The 15,124-nt window shown below is 42.8% G+C and overlaps 1 protein-coding gene across 1 annotated transcript; it reads left to right on the top strand.

Annotated features, from left to right (window-relative positions):
• The first annotated feature begins 780 nt into the window (after positions 1 to 780).
• Positions 781 to 14,893, top strand: LOC117464844 (ubiquitin carboxyl-terminal hydrolase 31-like). The gene is made up of 16 exons (XM_034107564.1): positions 781 to 2,208; positions 6,250 to 6,387; positions 6,505 to 6,593; positions 7,141 to 7,233; positions 7,488 to 7,623; positions 8,142 to 8,292; positions 8,463 to 8,643; positions 8,730 to 8,841; positions 9,405 to 9,499; positions 9,886 to 9,963; positions 10,107 to 10,236; positions 10,840 to 10,959; positions 11,075 to 11,300; positions 11,922 to 12,080; positions 12,173 to 12,325; positions 12,702 to 14,893. Exons 1-16 carry the CDS (start codon positions 1,663 to 1,665, stop codon positions 14,177 to 14,179), a joined length of 3,885 nt encoding a protein of 1,294 aa, XP_033963455.1. The 5' UTR covers positions 781 to 1,662; the 3' UTR covers positions 14,180 to 14,893.
• Positions 14,894 to 15,124: the final 231 nt, after the last annotated feature.

Below are 15,124 nucleotides of genomic sequence, written 5' to 3'. Positions count from 1 at the left end.
CCGCATGTCGCCTTCTTTGTTCTTTAAAGATGTTAAATGTATTTTCACCTTCAAGTCGTGAAACGTCTGTCTGTGAAAGTGAACTGTCGGGGAACATATGCAGAAAGATAACCAACAGGTAAGACTCTTGACTGATAACAGTGACAAAATGGGTAGTGCTAAACATACTGACTGATTGGGTGATTATTATTTTTTGGGACCATTTTAAACTACAAAATAATTAAAATGATTGCTGAAAACTGGTAGTTTATTGAGATAAACTAGTTTGATAGCTGATTTATTTAATGATGTATATTTTTCAAGCAAGAATGCCACATTTCCTTGTTTCAGCTTTCCTAATGTCGCTGCTTTTTGGTGTTTGTGAAGATTGGATATCTTTAGATTTTTAGTTTGTTAAGTTTAGTTAATAGTGACGGGCATTTATCACCATTTTAATAAAAACAATGAATTAGTTATTTGTAGATGTAATAAAATGAATATTAATGTTAAGACACGTTTTTTGGAACAATAGCTATTTATAATACCTGCCAATGTGTAAAACAATCAAATCAAATTCATTGTAGAACTCTTAAAGGGACAGGACTACTGTGACGCGAACCATTGTTTGTGTTTTAGCCTCGTGCTGTAGCAATATAGTTACTATTTCCATAATGATAACACACCATTTTATATTCCCTGTAAATGGTGTGATAATGTATGACCATTACAACGGGCTCGCATCAGAGTGCACTTGGTCCAGATCGGAGCATCATCAGAATCACATGCCGTGTACCTGCTCCTCCAACATGGACCGTGTTTGGCCCTGACGTCAGCCGTCACCGCCCTGCCTGCAGTATCCTCGCTGCCTGCAGATGATGATGGACACGGGAGAAGCGGCCTCGTCATGAATCCCATCCGGGGTAGGAATTAAAGCGCACGGACGGAGAGTGAGACACGGAGGGGGAAAACCACTTACGGATGAGGAGGACCGGTCACCTTTCACATCTGGCGGGCGAAGAGATGCTCCGCGGCGGCGAGACGCGAGGGAGCGGCGGGCTGTGGCGCTCCGCTCCGGCTGTTCCTCGGCACTTTGGCAGGGGCACTGTGAAGGCGATTTAGGGAACACATCCACGGGGTAAACAACACCACCAGAAGGATCCGTTTTCAACACCGTCGTGGATGTGATGATAAAGACATGTCTTTTAACAGGGTGGAGCTGCGGTTTCTTTAATAAATGATGAGGAATTCCGCTCAGCCTAATTTGATGTTTATGTCTGACTGATACTCGCCCCACAGCGCCTTGTTTTCGCGTGTGAACAATGACACAGGTGATGTTATGTCACCGGACCGAGCGAGGGGGATGATGATGATGATGGCTGCTGGCTGGTGCGGGACGACCCGGATCATTCGAGTAAAGCTCCCTGACAGCGGTTCTCCATGGAGGCTGTTTATGCAATCCGACGCAGTGTTGCAAGTGGGCTGATTTCACTCCAGCACTGTCTCCATGTGATAGCTTATGATCCCCACAAACTGCCAGGCCTCTTGTGTTTCTGTGAAATATGCTCGGGCCTTGCGTAAAAAAACACCATAAAGTGAAACACTGCATGGAGGGGGTTGAGGAGACTCTCTGAGTAAAAAGAGGGGATTTTCTGGAATTTAAAAGCGGGAAAAAAAGCCACCAGAATGTCGAAAGTTGTCAGTAACAAGGAGAAGAAATCCTTCAGTAAAAAACTCTTCCGGAGAAGCTCGGTCCGCTCCGTGGGGAGCTTTATGAACAGAGTTCTCCGGACTCTGTCCACTTTGTCTCATTTCAGCACCGACGAGCAGGCCGCCGAGGATGAGAAGGACGACGCTGGCTCGATCCTCACCACCACCGGGGGGTCTCTGCCGTCCGACGACAGCGACTGCGGGGGGTTTCCCTTCGGGGACAAGGTGCCAGGTGTAGCCGGGCTCAAGAACCACGGGAACACCTGCTTCATGAACGCTATCCTGCAGTGCCTGAGCAACACGGAGCTGTTCGCAGAGTACCTGGCTCTGGAGCAGTTCAAAGGCGGGGAGTCCACCAGCAGCAGCAGCGAGAAGGCCAAGTCTAACGGGGTGCTGGTGGTGCAGAAGAAGGGCAACCAGCAGCAGCAGCAGGACGCAGGGGAGGTGACGGAGCAGCTGTCCGGCCTGGTGCGGGCTCTCTGGACCTTTGAGTACACACCTCAGCACAGCAGGGACTTCAAGGTAGGCTGTGCATCATGCAGGGGGGCTCACTGTGTGTCTGAGGAGGGTTTTGGGGAGGAAATGGGTTCTAAAGGAATCACACAACAACTACCTAAAGGACACAATGTTCTCATATGGAGATATAGATGTTAAGCAGTAGTGGAAGAAGTACTCGGATCCTTACAGTACAAGTAGAAATACTACAATCTGAAAATACTCAATTACAAGTCCATTGCAAGTAAAAGCAGTGAATTCAGATACTCAGTGTTTACAAAAGTATTATCAGCTTTTCACAGTAGTATATTATTAGATATATTGTATTCTGCCTTTATCACTTACAAATTCACAAGTATTTAAATTTGTCAAGAGACCTCTGGGTTCATTAGTAGTATTTACTGCATCATGTCAATATGTTAAATATTTTATATGTTTAAAGTAACAAGTAACTATGAGTATTCAATAAATGAAATAACGAGTCGATATTTGCTTCTGAGATGTAAAGTAGAAGTAAAGAGTAGCATAACTTGGAAATGCCAGTAGAAAGTATGTCCAAATGGTACATTTACTTAAGTAGGCCACAGTACTTCAGTAAATGTTCTTAGTTATGGTTTTAGTGCATATTGACCCAGAATCAAGATTCAAAGACTCAAAGGTGTTATTTTCATATGCACAACAGTTACAACAGTGCAACATACAATTATTTAGTAAAAGAGTGCAGTAACATAGTGCAGGTAACACGTAGGATTAGGCAAACTATATACATGTCAAATCCTGACTAGAATAAAGTTTTCCCTTCACTGCCCCTGATCTATTTGAATTCTCACTGAGGGACTGACACACACTGAGATGTCAGGTGATGATGGTCTTCTCAAGTTAATAGCTTTGTTGTTGTTTTCATTTGCTGTCAGTAGCCCCAGCTTCAATGTTAGTCATTTCAGGTCCTTATTGGATAGCAGTTCACTATAGCTTTAATCATTATATATAACACATGTGAATAGTAGCATAAGAAAACACATGTTGTGCAAGCCTACATTTGAAAAATAATAAGTAGAAAACATATGTTCTGTACTCACATGAATAACTCTAAATGCATATGCTTTAGTCCCACTGCTCAGTATAGAAGATCTGAATATCAGTCTATCTTATATCATGAAATATTCCATTTTTTTTAGAATATTTGCAGAAAGGATGATGAGTGAATATGCTCTGGCCTTGAGTGACTGCTTAACAATCCTAGTCAAGTCTATTCTTTGTTATCTTATTTCATATTTTATATAATGAAAAGTAGTTTTCTCTGGTCAGGAATCAGATTCCAGTACAAATCACAATCACCTGATTACGGATGATGTAACATGTGGGCTTACAATAAGCCTTTTTATACACTGAACAAAAATATAAACGCAACACTTTTGTTTTTGTTCCCATTTTTCATGAGATGAACTCAAATATCTAAAACATTTTCTATATACACAAAATAACCATTTCTCTCAAATATTGTTCACAAATCTGAAGAAATCTGTGATCGTGAGCACTTCTCCTTTGCCGAGATAATCCATTCCACCTCACAGGTGTGGCATATCAAGATGCTGATTAGACAGCATGATTATTGCACAGGTGTGCCTTAGGCTGGCCACAATAAAAGGCCACTCTGAAACGTGCAGTTTTGTTGGGGTTATGGTATGGGCAGGCGTATGTTATGGACGACGAACACAGGCCACTCGATTCACAACATTACCCTAACCCTAACCCTCACACCAGATACTGACTGGTTTTCGGACCCCCCCTGACCCCCCCAATAAAGCAAAACTGCAAAAGTGTTGCGTTTATATTTTTGTTCAGTGTAGGATACAAATCCTATTGAACAGGTGAAGTCTGTTTTTCTGTGTCACTTCTAGCCGCTCGTCTGAGCCCTAGATCTGAGTCTCATCTGTTTTTGGATTTGCTTTATTGTCTGTCCCACATTTATCAGCTTCTGTTCCGGCCTCGCCTGCTTTTTCATCGCTCCTCTCACTTAAAACTTTGCTTGTCATAGTCACAAAGGTTTGTTCTTACGCAACAGTGAAGCATTTTTGTCTTATTCTCTTCTTTCAAAAGTTCAAAAGACTCAACAAAGGGAAGCTACATTGAAATGAGTTACTATTTCTGTCCACTTTTTTCTACCTTGGTTGCCAGCCAAAGTACAAACTGTCTGATTGGATATAGATTATACTCTCCCGTCTGAGAGGCCTTGAATGTTTTTGAACTCAGTAGAAAAATAGAGTCCGTCCCCAGACTATCGGGAGCTTTATATAAACAATATGTTACATTTAGTATCTCATTTGTGGAAACTAAGAATACTGTCAGGACATCATAAAGCTAATGGTGATTCGTCTTTTATTGTTTGACTGCTCATGGTGATTACTTTTGGCTTGTAACATCCTAACGTTTCTAACTGGATCATTCCTTAGAAACGGAACTTTAGCCAACATGCTTTTCTTTTGGTTAGTGCACATTAGAGCTCAGTGTGCACATGTGACGGTTTTGCGCCTCTTTCCTTCAGACCACAATGTGAGCCTAAACTGAGAGCACTTAAAGATCATTAGGGAGACATCCGTACAATAGCACAGGGGAATTATCGCTGTGTGTCAGAGTCCATGTTCTCCCAGAAGAAATCTGTTTCAGGATTATGTTTTTGTACATCGTCTAAGTTGTCTTAGAGCTATGATCTACACAAAATATTGTGATGAACAAGAGAGACATTTACAAGTTGTATTTGACAGTGATAGATGTGGTAGTCTGTAAACAACAAGGTAGCTGAAATCAGTGGAGATATATATTTTTTGAGGCATTTCATTTTGTTAACTAACAACTAAAGTTAATATTCAGAAAAATAACTTCCAACTTTGATCATTTATTAATTAAGTAATCTCTCATGCTGTTTTCAGCCTTCTTCTTTTTTCTTTCTTTCAGTCTTTATTTCGAACAGATTTAACAAATAACAAATGTGAAAAACAGAATACCGTATTGTTATAATACAGTATTTATCCACATTCATGGTAATAATTTGTATATTCAACAAAAAAACAAAAAATGTCTTCATATTAATAATAATAATAAATCATATGTGTCCGAAAGGGAGTAGGAGGAAGCCTCTCAAGGATGATGATTTGCTGTTTTCTTCTTCTTGAAGGAATAGCTCCATATTAGGTAGATTGATACCACTCCTTGCTTATGATGATTTGCTGCTTTAATCTGTTTTATTTGAAATGAAAGTGAACATCTTTGGTTTTGGACAAGACATCATCGTGGTTTGTTTTGGGTAAACTCAATGATAATCTGATTTAAAAAATGGATATTTGTAAAGAGTAGTCAGTTTCATTATTCCCTATTTGTTTATACTATTGCATATCATGATTTGTAACTTATAACATTCACACAAAGCATCAGACCCATGTTTTTACACTTTACATTTTTATACAGCATTATACAAATATTAAATACAATGTCTCATTAATATTCAGTCCGCATCTCACTCACTGCATACATCTCTAAATAGTTTATTGTCTTTTCAATAGAGTAGTATTCACAGCTTCCAGTTACAGACCTTTACTTGAAGACAACCCTCTGATGCCAAGCCACAGAAGGAAGGCTAGTTCATTATTTGCTCCACATCTTGTACAAAATGCTGAGTCTGCATTGGTAACGCCTTCAGAATGAGGAACAAAGTCCCAGGGGAAAGGCTGTGAGAGGCACATGGTCCCCTCGTATCTTTGACCTTGCGTGACATTTGATTGGCGGTAGAGGTGACCTTCTAGCTGCCAGCCTGGGTGTTTACATAGAGAACACACTGTTGTCATCTCCCGTAGCTAATTGTCAGTGAGGTTACCCTGTCGATTTTCAGCTCGCCTCATGGTTTTTAAAAGCTTCTCCGCGCCTGCCTGCGTCTCCCCACCACCCTCTGCTGACCTTTCTGTTTGTGCTGATCATCATCCTGGTCAGAAGCGTTGAATATTTTATGATGTCAACAAAACCATTTCTGGTTTAGGAGCCGTATGTAACCATGATTTGTTTGTCCCGCTGCAGAATGTGGTGTCTAAGAGCGCCCTGCAGTTCAAGGGCAACTCCCAGCACGACGCCCAGGAGTTCCTCCTCTGGCTGCTGGATCGAGTCCACGAAGACCTCAACCATATCATCCACCCTGAGATCATACCCCCCACGAAGGTAAATGGCAACTTCCAACAGTTATTGAAACTTACTAAGTACATTTACTCAATTACAGTCCTAATTCGGCATTTTTCTTCTTACATTACATACATTATGGTCATTTTGTGTCCCTAGCCTCCAGTCGAAGAGGAAAATGCCCCTGAAGGATCTCCACTACCAGCACCTGGCTCTTTTGTACAGGAGTTGTTTCAGGCACAATACAGGTGAGACTTTCATATGATGGTTTATATTTGGTTTATACAGACCGTCAATACAGATGTACTTCAAATGAAATGATGAATCTCAAATGTGTAAAAGGACAACTGTTGGGAAAATGATGACAGACACATAACACACAACTCTTTGATACTAAACTTAAGGTTCATCAACTAGCTTTTTCCAGAGCTTTTGACCATGTCCAAAGGCCTTCTTCAAAAATGGCATACAGAACTTAAAGCAATTGTATTTTCAAAAAGAAACACTTAGTAAGGTCGTATGCCAGACTTTTGCAGAGTCTTGTTGTTACCCTGAGTTTGCCAGGCAGGATATAGTTTAGCCCATAACCCCTGGTACACTACAATATATTGGTTTTCATTTTTGTTATGATTTAACAGAATAGATGTTAATACTTGAAGCTTATAGTTTCACAGTGATCAAGTAACCTTTGGAAGAGTATAAGTGTACCTCCCAAAACATTGAACTATTCCTTTAAAATGATACTCTGACAGTACTTTAGATGCATTTGCTAATCCTCATCATGTCTCTGTGTAGGTCCTCGCTGACCTGCCCTCACTGCCAGAAACAGAGCAACACCTTTGATCCTTTCCTCTGCATCTCACTGCCAATCCCGGTACCTCACACACGGTAAGCCGACTCTGCATCTGGTTTACCAGACAATACCTATCAGACGAAACTAAAAGTCTCTGCATCCTAAAAATACAACGGGACAAGACCTAGTTTGAACCTGGGATGAAAAAGAAGCATCAAAGAGAGCGTAGACAGAACCAATGTAAGATCTGACAGGAGGAAGTTAAAATTAGAAGAAGGAGTCCATCTTTGAAACATCACTGCAGCTGTGTTTATGCAAAGAGATACATTTTTGTTTTTCTGTGTTGCAGGCCTCTCTATGTGACAGTGGTGTACCAGGGAAAGTGCTCCCACTGCATGAGAGTGGGGGTGGCGGTGCCTCTTTCCGGCACTGTGTCCAGGCTGAGACAAGCTGTGGCTCAAGAGACCAAAATCCCTACCCAACAGGTGCTGTCTTAACACAAACCTCCATTTTAAAGGCCATGTTCTACTTTAAGGAACTGGATGGTCAAAGAGTGTTTTCTGTGAGTCTTGAGAGAGTTGTTGGCCCTGTTTGTATTTTTGTACATTTTTTTGAATAATAATAATTATAACAAAGAGATCCAAAAAAAAAACGTTCAAGGTACAAACATTTTAAATGAATAAATAGTCTCCGTCACGTTCAACAAGGGCAAGAAAAAGCTTAAAAACCGTTTCTGGTCCTACCCCCTCTAGCGTACACTTCTTGAAAATAAAAGATTAGGTCAGCATCATGCTGTCAACAAATAATTATTTTTGTTCAAAACAACCAACAAAGAGATAACTTTTACAATGATAAGAAATAACAAGTATGAGTTCACAGGTCTTTAAGTATGTACTGTATTTCATATATAGAGGCCTCCTTGCCTTATGTTCTACAAATGTTTATCAAAACAATTTATCCAAATGCAAGCCTTACCCTGCTTTTCTTCCCCGTCTCTGCTCAGATCGTCCTCACCGAAATGTACTTTGACGGTTTCCACCGCTCCTTCTGTGACGACGACGACGACCTTGAGGTCATTCAGGAGAGCGACTCCATATTTGCCTTCGAGACACCTGAGCTATTCAGACCGGAGCAGATCCGCTCCAAGCGCGGCGGTAAAACATCCTGTTTGTTACATGACTTTATCTCTTTGTGTTATTACGCCGGCAGGAGTTGTGATTAAATTAGAAATGGACTTATAATGGAGGAATGCTTTATCCAGGAAGCTGCGACAGACACTGACCTGTACGTTTCACATTTGTATCTTTGTGTGTTTTTTTTACAGGGAGCCCACATGCAAATCTCAACCAGAACAACCTGAAGTACGGCACAGATAACAATCGGATATCCACACAGATACAAGAGCCGACCACCCCGCCTCAGAGTCCGAATAAGAACAGCGGACAGGCGGAGAAGATCGTGCTGCTGGTGTGTAACCGAGCCTGCGCTGGACAGCAGGGACGCAGGTATTAAGCGACACTTTTTAAAGGTTTCAATCATTATTCAAAAGTTATCTTTAAAACTGATGAGGATCTGTTTTTCATCTTTGCAGGTTTGGCAATCCATTCATTCTGTATTTGGAGCGAACGGTGACATGGGATGTTCTTCAGAAAGAGATCTTGGAGAAGATGCGGCATCTTTTGCGCCCTGGCGTCTTGGTGCAGGTACACACTCCTCACCTACTCTCTGATTTTATTATTCTTATTACAAAGTCAACTTTATTGTCAATCTTTCAGTTTGTGTGTGCAGACAGAGAGATAGAAATACCGTTTCCCACAATCCCGAGGAATAAAAAATACAAATACATATAAAAACATGTATAAAAATGTGTATATACATATATATATATATATACACAATCAACAGACACATACATAAAAGCACCACAATCAATATATACAAAATAGCAGTCACTTAAAAATCTCTGAAAAGTGTACATTAGTGTAAGACTGTCCACAGCAGCGTAAAAAGCTTGTGTGTGTGTGTGTGTGTGTGTGTGTGTGTGTGTGTGTGTGTGTGTGTGTGTGTGTGTGTGTGTGTGTGTGTGTGTGTGTGTGTGTGTGTGTGTGTGTGTGTGTGTGTGTGTGTGTGTGTGTGTGTGTGTGTGTGTGTGTGTGTGTGTGTGTGTGTGTGTGTGTGTGTGTGTGTGTGTGTGTGTGTGTGTGTGTGTGTGTGTGACTCCTGACAGCCTGGTGGAAAAAACTGTACGTTTGTGTTTTTGCGTTAGGTCGGGCCCTTCACTCTGCGTGTGGTGGGAGTGGTGGGGATCACATACCTCTTGCCTCAGGAGGAGCAGCCGCTCTGCCACCCCTCAGTTGAGAGGTAATGTCACTTATTGCCACCAGGGGGCAGTGTTTGCTCTTAAATGGTCATTATATAAACCTTGCAGTAAATTCAATGCACTTAGAGTTGATTGAAGAGCTCCACAGTATGTAGGCAGACTCTTCAGTGGTATTGATGTTTAAATAATCTCCTGAGATCTAAAATAGCCCTAGTTTATAGATTTTGCTCTGACAATGTGACAACCTCTGTAGTATGGATTTTGAAAATGAGAAAAGAATGACATTTGCTTCTCTTCTGCCAAACGAAAATTAACACAAAAAAAGAAAAATAGACCCTCTTTCTTTCTTAAGTACAGACGGTACTCTTACTACTCATATCAGTATCATCAGCAAATTACATAAGTTATTATCTTCATTTTATTTCAGGGCATTTAAGTCCTGCGGTCCTGGAGGGCCCCCTCATGTCAAAATTGTCGTGGAATGGGACAAGGAGACGAAAGACTAGTAAGTGACATCTGAAGCCTCAATCGAACACACTTTGGTACGCTCAGGGCAGATTTGTGACGTCTTCTTTCAGAGCACAAATATATGATGTAAATGTCTTTTGAAGTGTCTGAGTGACCCCTCCGTGACTTGTGCCCCCGCAGCCTGTTCAAAAGAACTGAGGATGAATACATCCCAGACGCTGAGAGTGTGCGTCAGTCAAAGGAGCAGCACCTGCAGCCGCAGACCTGCTCACTGGCCCAGTGCTTTCAGCTCTACACCAAAGAGGAGCAGGTAGGCCCAGACGCTGTTTAATGTACTGCTGACAATGTCACTGAAGCATTAGGATTAAGGAAGTGTCATACTGTTGAGTGAGGAATGTGTTAAGGGATTATATGTATCTAGTATGTATGCGTCTAGTAAAAGTACAGTATGGGAGATGCAGTGAAAACCCTGCATCCAAAACCTTACCAAAGTAAAAGCATATATTTCAGCAGAAGTACTTAAAAGTATGAAAACATAAATAACTCATCATGCAGTAATATGTTCCCTGTTGGGTATTTTTTATTTAAAACCAATACATTATTTTCTGTAAGATCATGTAACTCTAAAAAGTCACAGTGGATTTTCCAGCTAAACCAAGAGGGTTGTAAATTGTTTACTTTGCACAATAAGTATGAGAATTTTCTCAACATGTCAAAAAGTGTTTCATCAAAAGTACACGTATCTTGAGATTTTAAGTACAGTATTTGGTTACATTTCACTAACTATAAAAGAAAATGCAATAATTTCATACGCTTATTATAACAAACTAAACATAGAAACGGGTACAAATGAAAAACAGAACACAGTTTTTTAATACGTTTTAATAACTCTTTCTCCTCACATTGATCTCAGCTGGCTCCTGATGATGCGTGGCGCTGTCCGCACTGTAAGCAGCTCCAGCAGGGCAGCATCAAGCTCAGTCTGTGGACGCTGCCCGACATCCTCATCCTGCACCTCAAGCGCTTCAGACAGGTACGCATTACATGTATGTAATAAATGCTCCGGTCCCCCTTTTTATATGACTGTTTAGGAACGTATGGAACATCTTGCTGTCAGATTAAATGCCACGAATGTGTCACGTGTTCAGGATGGGGATCGGCGGATGAAGATGCAGAACATGGTGAAGTTCCCGCTCACGGGCATGGACATGGCGCCTCACATGGTGAAGAGGAGTCAGAGCAGCTGGAGTCTCCCCTCCCACTGGTCACCGTGGAGACGGCCTTATGGGATGGGCCGTGACCCGGAGGACTACCTGTACGACCTGTACGCAGTGTGTAACCATCATGGGACCATGCAGGGAGGACACTACACAGGTAACCAAGCAACAGTAACCACCAATAACCTGTGGTTTTTTCATGCATTGGTCAACTTGCCTGTATATATTATATTATATGAATGATTATATGAATTATTCAAGGTTAAGGTATTCATTTATATTGTATGTTAACGTATATTAAGATGTAAAAAAAAAAGTAAAAACAAAAGGGAGAAGGGGTCGGATTAAATAAGTGTAAACTTCTTCCGACCCCTTTTCGGACGTGTAATTAGCTAAAGTTTTGTTGTTTATTGTTATCAGACAATGATACTACAGATTATTCAATTATTATTTAAATATTTCGTTTAGTTATTGCATTCATTTGTATAGTACTGTATCATGTCTGTATCATCTTTTGTTTCATTTCTATTTTCTTTGGTTTTACACGCTCGAAAAAAATAAATAAACTAAACTAAACTTGGAGAGTTGGGGAATTTGTGCTCTCAAAAAAAAACTCATGGTCTGATTTATATATCATTTCTTTCCAAAACACATGTTGAAAAGTTAGACTTCAACAGGCTGTTGAGAGTATTTCGAGCTAGGGTTAAAATAGGTGTCTCCTCTTTAAACTGATTTTATTTTCCTAAAAGCTTATCAACATGTTTTTTGTGTCTTTCAGCTCACTGTAAGAACTCCATCGATGGACAGTGGTACTGCTTTGACGACAGCGACGTTCAGCCCATATCTGAAGACGATGTTTGCAAGCAGACTGGGTACATCTTGTTTTATCAGAGACGTGCCACCATTCCCTCTTGGTCTGCCAACAGTTCTGTGGGAGGTAATCTTTATTTATCATTAGCTCGTACAGTCTCTTATGAACATATTTAAATACATTCTACATGTTCAACTGCTGTCTGTTTGGGACTTTAGGATCCACCAGCTCCTCTCTGTGTGAGCACTGGATCAGCCGTCTGATGGGCAGCCGCCCCCCCAGCCAGGCCTCCTCCGGGTCCTCCAGGCGCACCTCGCTGGCCTCCCTCTCCGAGTCAGCCGAGTTCGCTGCTGAACGGAGCGAAGATGATGGTGATACAGACTCATCCAAATACACACACACACATTTCGGACTTGATTTAAATGCTACAAAATAGGGGTTGGCAATATGAATAAAATCAAACATCATGATGGTTTTTGATCAAATAGATCAGTATTGTGACGATGTTTTAGGGTTTACTACTTACTATATGACTTAATGGGCAAAGGCAAATCATTATTATTGCATACAAATACAGCACTGAAAGCAGCATTGAGAAGTGTAAAAAGACATGACCTACGCAATCTAAGATGACATCCATTCTCGTTTCACCATTCCAATATAATATCGATTGTTTGCCCAGCCCTACTTCAAAGGTTACAAATATAAATATGTACTTACATGGATGCATATCTTTCTACCTTGCAGGCTTATCGAGCCGGCCGGCAGTACGAGGCATGCAAAGACAAACTTTCTCCTCAAGATCTTCCATTGCCAGCCCACTGGTGCTAAGTGAAAATTGCACTAAACCGTCCTGGTCCCACTCCGCTAAGCTCCAACTCCGCTCCAACTCTCCGTCGCGCTTCTCCCTGGAGTCCCACTCCTCCTCCCCGACTCTGGAGAGGATCGGAGAGGTGGCTGACACCGCCTCCTACTTCACGGGGTCCCCTAAACCTGACCGAGCCTCTGGGGGCAAGTCGGCCCTCGCTGCTGTGGATGATAACGCAGGCAGTAAGAGGCTGATCGAGCAGGTTCACTCCAAGGCAGTGTTGCAGGCGGAGCAGAGGGGCTCCACCCAGGCTGGGGAGAACAACAACGTGGTCACTGCCTCCGAACAGATCAGTCCTCGACACGGGGCCGCTGCAAAGGATGCCAAACCCAGAAGTGGGGCTGCAGATAGCGCTGGTGTTAAAAGGACTTCAGCCAGTCCCAAAAAGCGTCCTGCCACCTCCTCAACGTCCTCCAGCTCTCTGTCCCCCGCCTCCCCCGCTGTTGACAAGCTGCCGTCTCGAACGCAGACCAAGAGTGCGGCTTCAGCAGCAACACCGAAGGACAAAAGCGACGGGCCGCCTAAAACTAGCAAGGCCGGTTCCTCGAGAACAGCGACCCCCTCCAAGAAGGGGTCATCCACAACCCCGGAGGTTTTACATCCCGACTCTGCCCAACAGAGGAAGAGTGGTTCTCCGGGAACACAAAGCTCACACCCTCAGAGGAGGACATCACCCAGTGGGGAGAAAAGCTCAGCCTCAGGAAGGACTAAAGCAGCAGAGAGGAGCGCTAGCCGCGAATCCTCACGGACTAACGCAGAAAAGAAGGTCAACCACGGGGGGCCTCCCTCCAGGTCGAGCGCTGCTAACAGAGCGGAGGCTAGGCCGGGCCGGGCGGTGGAGAACCGGGCGGCGGGGCGTAGCTCCAGCAGCAGCTCCTCCATGGCCAGTCTCCGCTCCTCGAGTGTGGGTGTGACCTCCACTGGCCCGCCACCAAGAGGGCCTCAAAGGAACAGTAAGACCGAGGATAAAGGCTTGTCCTTCTTTAAAGCGGCCCTGAGGCCCAAAGAGACCCGTAAGTCAGCAGATGGTGGGAAAGCCGGGGTGGGTGACGCTAAAGCGAGTCCAGAGGATGGAGGTGGGGACGCAGCTCGGGAGGGAATCCCACACGGGGCAAGCAAGAAAGCCCAGAACGGGGCTTCAGAGACCCCCAATAATGTCACCACAGCCAAAGACAAGGAGTCCTCCAAGGCTGCAGCTAAGCATTCACTGCTGCCCTCCACCAAGTCCAAGCTATCCGGAGCAGAAACAACCACCCAGTCCTCAACCAATGCAAAAGACCCGACAAAGAAAGAGCCGGTTAAAAAGGCAATGCAGTCCAGGAAGATCCCAATCAGTTCACAACAGAAGGCCAAGTGACGACAGCTTGAAGCCTGATAACAATCTCTCTCGTGCAGCTCTGAGGTGTTTTAACCATCAACGTCTGACAAACATCTTTAAAGCACCTGTAGCTTTTCAGTGGTTACTGAATACCAGCTGCCATACCGGACACATTGTTAAATAGTTATTTAGGAATGGATTTTAACAAAGCACTTTGTATGGATTGCATTGATTTTGAGGAATATATACTATTGTAAATATTATAAGCATGGACTGCTCATGTATTGAAATTATTGCCTTGTTCTGTCTGTAGCATAGTCAGGAGAAGTGCATCTCGGTAGGGGGTGGAAAATAAAAGTGACTTTGCACAAGAAAGCGCATATAATGGTGGAAGGGAAATGTTGAGCAAACACGGGCAACTCAGTCACCAAAGGAAGTTTACTGGCAATTTTTAACATGCTGATTCAGAGAAATATTTCCAAAAATCTTTATGTACAGCTCTCTCCCTCAGTATTGAGAGCCACATGTCGACAAACATCAGTGCCTCAGATAATCAAAGTATTTAATCTGAAATGTATAACTGCAGGTGTTGGTACATTTATAATTCAATTTTAATATTTATTAATCACTGAAAATGTAATTTCAAATCGAACACAATTTAGCCTATTTAACCTGAACCGCTGTTTACATAATGCTCCTTGATGTAGTTATTGTGCAACAGCCTTTAAGAAGTATTTTTGCAGGAAGGAGAGGCCCGGGGGGGGGGGGGGGGGGGGTGCAGGAACGAAGCATGTGTTGTTTAGTGTCTGGAGACGTTGCTTTGTAACATTTCTTAAATGTTTTGTGTTTTATTTACCAGTAAATGACCTGTTACCCCTCAGACAACCTCCGCCCGTCACCACCTCTGCCCTCCAGCTGCTGATGCCAACACTTAGCCGCGGTGCCCTCATGGGGATCAAACTCTTCAGACTGCCAGACATCTCC

The sequence above is a fragment of the Pseudochaenichthys georgianus genome, chromosome 19 (assembly GCF_902827115.2).
Source record: "Pseudochaenichthys georgianus chromosome 19, fPseGeo1.2, whole genome shotgun sequence".
Taxonomy (NCBI): domain Eukaryota; kingdom Metazoa; phylum Chordata; class Actinopteri; order Perciformes; family Channichthyidae; genus Pseudochaenichthys; species Pseudochaenichthys georgianus.
This window is presented reverse-complemented; position numbering and strand designations above follow the sequence as displayed.